The sequence below is a fragment of the Trachemys scripta genome, chromosome 22 (assembly GCF_013100865.1).
Source record: "Trachemys scripta elegans isolate TJP31775 chromosome 22, CAS_Tse_1.0, whole genome shotgun sequence".
Taxonomy (NCBI): Eukaryota; Metazoa; Chordata; order Testudines; family Emydidae; genus Trachemys; species Trachemys scripta.
The window spans coordinates 2322425-2330461 of NC_048319.1; the positions used below are offsets into that span (position 1 = coordinate 2322425).

General features: G+C 57.4%; 1 protein-coding gene across 1 annotated transcript in view; it reads right to left on the reverse strand.

Annotated features, from left to right (window-relative positions):
- Nucleotides 1–320, reverse strand: part of TMEM161A (transmembrane protein 161A) — a 12743-nt gene extending 12423 nt beyond the window's left edge. Inside the window, exon 1 of the mRNA XM_034755421.1 lies at nt 226–320. Coding sequence (XP_034611312.1) covers nt 226–228 — 3 coding nt within the window. The 5' untranslated portion in view covers nt 229–320. The remainder of the gene's footprint in view (nt 1–225) is intronic.
- Between the last annotated feature and the right edge of the window lie 7717 nt (nt 321–8037).

Below are 8037 nucleotides of genomic sequence, written 5' to 3' on the forward strand. Positions count from 1 at the left end.
GGGGGGGGGGAAGAGGGGGATGTAACCAGTCCCTGAGGTTTCTAAACAGCTGCCTGGGTCCCGTGACTCTGCAGCTGGCAGGTCTCAGCCGAACTCGCTCCTGGGCTCTGCCAACACGGGGGGGGGGGGGCAGTTTCCAGCCCAGGCTCCCGGGCCGCCCCCCGCTGGGTCCTGGCAGCACCAGCCCCACCCGCGGGCGGGGGCCGAGCGAGCGCCGGGACTCACCATGCCGGGGCCGGGGCGCGCGCACGAAGCCAGCAACTAGTCCGCGCATGGAACCCCAGCCCTCCCCACAACCAATCACAGGCCGTCCTGCAGGTGACTGCCAGCGGCTTAGCCAATGATAGGGCAGTCGTTGGGAGAGGGGCGGGTCTTGACGCCAGGCAAAGAGGTGCTGGGTCAAGGCAGCCCCGCTCCTCCTCTCCCACCTGGTTCCGGTTCTCAGGAGTCCGGCGCATTGCATGTCGGGAGTTGTAGTTTTCCCCACCTCGTGTGTCATGCCTCTGGAGCGGGTTGACTTCGACCACCTCCAGATGTGCCCTGGGGTGGGTGACCCTGCCCCCCATGTGGCTGCCGGCTCTCCAGATGTGCAGTGAGCGGGCGACACTGTAGCAGCTGTCTCCTGTCTCTCCAGTGGCGTCAATGGTGTCCTTTGATTGTGCTTCAGAATTTAGTGACCTTCCTTAAATAATAATAACAATAATTATAACCTGATGCCGTTAAAAGGCGCCGTTCAACTTGAGGATCCCAAAGCATCTTGGAAACGTCAATGCAGTAACTCTCCCATTCACCCTTGGGAGACAGGGCTGGGTTATTTATTCTCTGCTGAGTTATGAGTATTTCCATTTTCCCGAGGGACAGAGAGATGAAATGACGGACTTCAGTGCCCCTTGCTCCAGCCACTAGTCAGCACTGACAAGGGATGGGAGGTGCAGAACATGGGATGCTGAAGGGGGGGGCAGGTGAGCACTCCCACCCGGGTGCATTTTCACGAGGAACATGAGGAGTTTGGTCACCCTGGCTGCAGGATGGCCTGTCCGACTGCTGCTCCCCGCTGCTCTAGACAGACTGCTCTCCCCAGGCAGCACAGGGAGAGTTGGATGTTGAGTCTTTTGCTCTTCAGGGTCACGCACTAGGGTCAGTCAGTGTAACTGGCTAGTGGGGCCCCTTTCTGGTGGCCAGACGGCATCGGGTCTATCAGCTGAGCCAAAAGGAACTCCCCCTCCCCCAGCCCTAGGCTGAGGTCGGTGCTGGGAATCCCCTGTGCCTGGCCAGACTGGCTGCTACGCGGCTGCTGGCATGGGACGCTCTGCCCTTGGCTTGGGCTGGTAGGAGCTGTGCTGAGCTGGTCTGGCCAGCGGGGTTGCCCCCCTCCTCGGCTAAGCTTGGGGACTGCTCAGCTGGCAGGCATTTCTCCAGGCGGAGCGGGCAGACGCTGCAGTGAGTCCGTGTAGCCGGAAGCCCCCCTTAGTCTGTGCAGATTGGACACTGGCAGCATGCCTCAAGATGCAGGAATTTTTGCACGCGTCTCTGCCCAATGAACAGGAGAGGAATCCCGGGCCCTGGGCTACTCAGCTGGCCTAGCCTGGAGCAAATCCACCATGGCGCAAACCTTACACTTGAGATGAAATCCGGAAAATGGCTCTCCGCTGCCGGGCCAGCCCGCTCTGCTGATGGACTCTGACAAGAGGTCCCTAAAGAAAGAGCAGTGCGTGCATAGGGCAGACAAGCGCACACGCACCACCTTGCCACAGACACACCCGGTGCAAACACGCAGACACAGCCACACTCCTGCCCGCCCCCCCCCCCTCCACTCCAGCCTCACAGGGCACGAATGGGTGCACGCACACCCCCATACGGCGCGCACGCACACACACACTCCGGTTATTTGCAGGCATCTGTACTGCTCACACCCCATTGTGTCCCCATCCCTGAGCAGCCCCGTATAAAGACTGCAGCTGGATGCCCCATTTAGGGATCAGAGAAAGCCCAGAGTTCCTGGCCTTCCAGAGAGACAGCAGGATGGTGGCTTGGACTCAGGCCGGGGGGCGGCAGGGGGGATGTAGCAGAGGGCTGGCTCTTTGGTGTCATGAGTTAGTTTGGTCTCAGTCCCGTTCTAGGGGGCAGGTGTCCCTGAGCTGAGCTGGGGGCAGAGACTGAACTCCTCCCAGCTTGTAGGGGCACTCCTCTGGTTTAGGGGTGAATCGGACTGGCAGGGCAGTGTGCAGGGTGGGGGAGCTTCTGCTTGTGCCATACCCAGAGATGGGCTTGATTCTCCATTGCATTGCACCTTGTGGAGTCATTAACCCTCGTGCAAAGTGGGCGTGAAACACTTGTGGTTTACATCCCTCATGCAAATGACTGCCTAAGGGGCAGGGCAATGGAGAATCACGTCCAGAAGAATCCAGTCTCTGGGGCTGCCAGGCTGGGCCCTTTCCCCGGCACTAGCAAAAGTATTAACCTCCAAATCAATTAACTGCTTGGGTGGCGGGCGCTGGATTTGCAGCTTGCAGCCCCGACTGTCTGGGGCACTGCATTGGAGTCCTTTCTCCCTCTGCTCAGGTCTCTGGACGTTTCATGGGGAGAGGCAGCCGTATGTCATTTTTTAAATATGCGAATTTCTGTAATATTTTATGCCTCCTTCTCCTGCGTTACCTTGAGATGGGAGCGACAGTGCTTCAGAACGGATGGTAACAATCTCGCCCGCGCGCTGTGTCCTTTTGCCCAAGTCTTCCTTGTAAGATAAATGGGTTCCTTCCCTGGATTTATCCCTCCATTACAGCATGACAGCGTTTATGTCTCCCAGGAAGAGCATGAAAAGGACGATGGGGTGTGTGAAAACACAACAGAGAGCCCTTTGGGCTGCACAGTCAGACTTACCCCAGAACTGATTCCCTGACCTCCCCAGAGAGGCACCTGTTTAAACAGAACTTCTGCTGGGCAGGGGAAGAAATTGGCGTTTACGGTGCAGGACTCCTGGGTTCCATTCCCAGCTAAGGGAGGCGAGTGGAGCTGGAGAGGCGAATGTGGCGTTTGGACTCCTGGATTCTATTCATAGGACCAGGAGGGGAGTGAGGCTAGACTGTGTTAGAGCAGGGGAGGCTGGGAATCAGGTCTCCTGGGTCTTATTCCCAGCTCTGGGAGGGGAGTGGGGTCCAGTAGTTAGAGTAGGGGAGGCTGGTAATCAGGACTCCTGGGTCCCAGTTTAAAACACTTTGAAAGGGCCTGATTTTCAGAGGTGCTGGGCACCTGCGCAGCCCCCACTTACTTCAGCTTAGTCCTAGAAAGCTTGATTGATTTGGCTCTGCCGTGTCACCAGCTCTCGTGAATTTGGTGCTTTTCCTAAAGCCCCAGATTCTGGAGTCATGGGGTGAGGGGAGACTCTGGGCTTTCATTAGAAAGAAGGAAGGGTCTCACCTGCCTGACTGCAGAGGCAGGCTTGCTAACGTGACTCCGAACGACCCACATGAAGAACCCCAATGTTGTTGTGTCCCCCCCACCCCCAGAACCTTGTGATTTTGAAGCCAATCTCATGATTGTCTTGAGGCCTGGCTCAGGGTTCCCGGCCGAACGGGGCTGGCAATATTACTCTGGCATGCTGGGGCTCCTTGTGTCATCTGGCTACAGCCATGGGGCACGTGGGGGTCCGTCCGGGGCTGCTGCTGGCCTGGCCTCTGCCATGAGTATTGCCAGGAGGCAGCGGAGCGGAGTTGTCCTGAATATGCCTCACTCAGAGCCCCCCTTAGAGACCGACAAGATGCTCCTTTCCCACTAGGTGTCGCTTCTAACCTTCCTACCACGCCTGGGCCACGATGCCCTTCTCCGGAGCCTGTCTGCAGCCCGCGGGCCGTGAAACTGCCTCTGGGATGGAGCTGCCCCAGGAGTGGCCGTGCGGCGGGGGGGGGAAGGCTCCCGGATTATTCCCCAGCGCCATTATTTTATTGTCCTAATTTCCATCCCCATAGACAATGACCGCTGGCAAATGGCTCTGGATCGGATGTCCCGGCCCCGTGGGGGGGGTTCTCAAGCCCTTTTCTAAGGTGGGGAGGGGGTTGGATGGGCACAGCGTCATTTCATCGGCTCTGCAGTATGGAGAGGGGGTCACTTTATGGTGCCCCAGGAGGCGGGGGTGCCCAGTCCACCCAGTGGGAGAAAGGTGGCCAGCATGGTGGTGGTGAGGGGCAGGGTGTAAGTGCACCGAGGGGCGTGGGGGGGTCTCAGCAAACCAGACCAATGGGGAGGATGCACAGGCTGTCCCTGGAGCTGCTGGGAGAGCGCAGTACCTGCACCCGTCTCTGGGCTGGAGCGGGCAGCGGGGCAGCTCCCAGCCTCCCCTGGTCTGACATCTCCTTGCTGAGCCGGCCGGCCAGGAGTCCCTCAGGGGCTGCCAGGGAGCGTGCCAAGACCGAGCCCCTTCCAGTCTCGGTACTGACTAGCGAGGCCTTTGCTCCAGCAGCGTCTGCGTTGCTGCCTGCTCCGGCCGCTCTGGGTGTGTTCAGAGAGCAGGACGCCTGGGTTCTATCCCCAGCCCTGGAAGGGGTTGGCGCAGGGGAGCCAGGACGCCTGGGTTCTATCCCCAGCCCCGGAAGGGGTTGGCGCAGGGGAGCCAGGACGCCTGGGTTCTATCCCCAGCCCTGGAAGGGGTTGGCGCAGGGGAGCCAGGCCGCCTGGGTTCTATTCCTTTCTTTTCAGTTTGGGACAATTGTTCTTACAGCATTTAATCTCTTTCGGTCAGTGGCTCTCAAACTTTTTTAGTGGTGACCCCTTTCACACAGCAAGCCTCTGAGTGTGACCCCCCCCTTATAAATTAAAAAACACTTTTAGATCTTTAACACGAGTGTAAATAAATGCTGGAGGCAAAGCGGGATTTGGGGTGGAGGGTGACAGCTCGTGACCCCCCATAGAATAACCTCGTGACCCCCGGAGGGGTCCCGACCCCCAGTTTGAGAACGAACTTTAGGTATTTCAGTGGCACCCATCATTGTGGTATCCAGGTGCTGCCCGTAAACGTGCCATTAGCTCCTGGGGGGGGTTTTGCAGCGGAGCTCTGACATCGCCCCTCGATGTGCGGTCTCCAGGAAGGGGGGGGGGTTCCTGCAGAGCCCGGTGAAGTTGGCCATGCTGGGTTTAGCCCAACAGGGAATTCTTGGTGGGTGAGGGAGGAAGTTGGATCAAAGGCAGTTAAGCAATTTTTGAGTGACGTGAAAGGGGAAAATCCTACACTGCTGCATGCGTCCCAGTCCGACGGGTTGTGCTTGAATTCACTCCAAGAAAACTGTGGACATGTCAGACTTGGCTCGTTGGCATCGTTTGCTTCTGGGGAGGGGGGGAGAAATCAAGCCATGGTTGAAGGCAATCAGTTCAGCGGCTACGCTGTTCATGTTGAGCGTACAAACCAGCTCTCCTGTGCATGTCCTCTCAGACATTTCAATAGGGAGCTTTTTTTTTACCCGTGTGTTTGAAAGGATGTCACGCGTACGGTGAGGACACATCTGTCAGTTCCTCCAGCCCCAGTCCCGTGGCGCGCCCCAGTGCTGCAGAGCTGTAGCTCTTTGGGGGTTCACTGGTGACATTGTCACCCGCACTCTCACATCCACCAGATTCCTTCATGGCTTAAATACACCCCCCCACACCCCGGAAATGTAATGCAAAACCACAGCCTGAATGTAACAGCGATGCTGACAAATCAAGCAATCAAACACCAAGACAGTTAAAATATCTCCTGCAACATCAACCTGCCCTGTAGCATGGTCTGCCTCCTTGTTAAATATAATCCTTAACATACAGCTGGGAACTGAAGCACAGAGGTTAAGTGATTTGCCCAAGGTTACTCAGGGAGTCTGTGGCAGAGTAGAGAACAGACCCCCCCCAAGCTGGGTGCCTAACACCCTTTAAACTCCTTTAACACACACACCCAGCCTTTGCCATTAGTTAATGCAAGCTGTAAAATCCAGACTGGCTAAGTAACAGGGCTGGGTTAACCTAGTGGGAGAGGCAGCCTGTCTGGAATCACTCGACTTTCAGACACGCTATTCCTCCACCTTAGCGTCGCCTTGACACTAGTCTTTGTCGTTCCGCTATGATCCCGGGCAGACGGAAGCTAAAGGCAGAGGGAATCTAAGCCCTGGATAACTGACACCTGCAAATCACTCAATAAATCGACCTAGTGACTAATGTCTTAACGGTATCTTTGGCATGCAAATGACTGTCACGGGCAGAGATTAAGCTGCCTTTAATTATCCCATTTTGTAACCGAGCTGCTGGGGGGAAAACTTCAAACGTGGGGTTTGAAGTGTTTGATCCAAAGGAAAGTGATCCCAGCCAGGTACCTGGCTACTGGATAGCAGTCCCCCCTCCCAACGCCCCCCCTCCCATGCAGCTTTCGTGCAGCGCTGTGCTTAGCGAGAGAAGATCGCCCTCACTTGCTACCTGGCCTTTTGCCAGCAGAGTTCTCACCTGGGCTGCTCCAGGTTCCCCCCGGCGCCTCAGTCTGTGAACAGGCTGCTCCCCTCCAACCCCGCCCCCCAGGCCCTTCCTGTGTCTGCTCTGGGGGCGGAGGGAGGGTCATCCTAGGCAACGGGGTGGATACAGAAGGGACTGGAATCCCACTCCCACTCCCCTCCCTCCTTTTACCTCCAACTTCTTTTAAGGGCTTTAGTGCCAGGGAAAGATGGTGACGGCCCCTCCTTTGGCCTGCAAAGCTGGTAGTGAGGGTGAGCTTCCCACCCCGCCATGCTGCCCTCCTGCCAAAGGAGGGGAGCGGGGCGCTCCCTCTCTATGTGCTGGGAATGTGGCGCTGGTTTTGTGTGTACCAGGCACGTCTAGGCAGAGCCCCTGCCAGGCTGACTGTCCCAGAGGCATCGGGGGCTGCTCAATGAAATAGCTACGTCCAGAGAGAAGGTGCCGGGGCTGCTGCTGCTGCTTCCCCAGCCGGTCCAGCAGAGGAAGGGTTAACCTCCATACCTCTCTAAAAGCACTTGGTGGTGATAGAAGAGAGGAGCGACTGACAATGCAGCCCTCGTTGCCAGGGAAATCACTTCCTTGGCATCCACATGTTCCGCACATCTGTCTCCCTTTGTCTCTGCTCCTTGCAGGGGCTGCAGCCCTGTGGCGTGCAGATGAGGAGGGCGGGAAGCCGGTTTAGGACACTTCTGGAAGAGGAAGTGCCTGGAGACAGGGACATTTGGAAGCCTGCCCTGGCCCTAGGATCACAGCTGGGGTCTGTGCTAACCACACTCCGAGCCCAGGGACTCGGGCATTGGCAAGCTGCCCAGAGGGGCGAGTCAGCTAGTCCCTGTCTCTCTCTCTGGTTAAAGTCGGGTCAGTCCAGAATATGAATTTCTTTCTATGTAAATAATCCCTAACAGCTGCTCAGTGCCTGAACACACGAGGAACAATGCGGCTGAATCCCCTCAGCAGCCACACAACCAACTCAACAGGAACTCGGCCAGCCAGTCACCGACAAGAATCCCCTCGGCCTCTTCCTCGGCGAGGCAGCGGCCGGGCCCCCCGAGCAGTTTGACAGCCTGCCTGGAAGGGCACCACGTATGGGTGGCCTCTTCTGGACCCAGGGGAAAAGCCCAGGCCAGATCCTCGGCTGTGTGACTCGGTGGCGCACCCTTGATTTTAACAGCACGAGGTGCTGATTTCCGCCAGCTAAGGGACTAGCCCGTCAATTTAACTTGAACGTCTGCACCTGCGCAACCAGCAACACTGCCACCCAGGCCCCGATCCAGCACGCGCACACGTTACTCCCGTGGGTATGACTTTCAGTGGGATTGCGCACATGGGTATAGATTTCCACAGGCTTGGGCCCTGCGGGGCGGTACTTCGCTGGGAGCCTTTAACAGTAACTGCTGAGGGCAAAGAGTTCTTTACACGAATGTTGATCTGCAGGAGACTGCAGGCCATGAAGCGAAGCAGAAGAGCTGAGCTGAGACCGGTCTCACTACCCAGCTCACATGCCGCGCTCCGAAGTGAGGAGAAGGCACTGGGTGGGTTGAACTGATTCCTTTCTTGCAGCAATGGAACCGATCC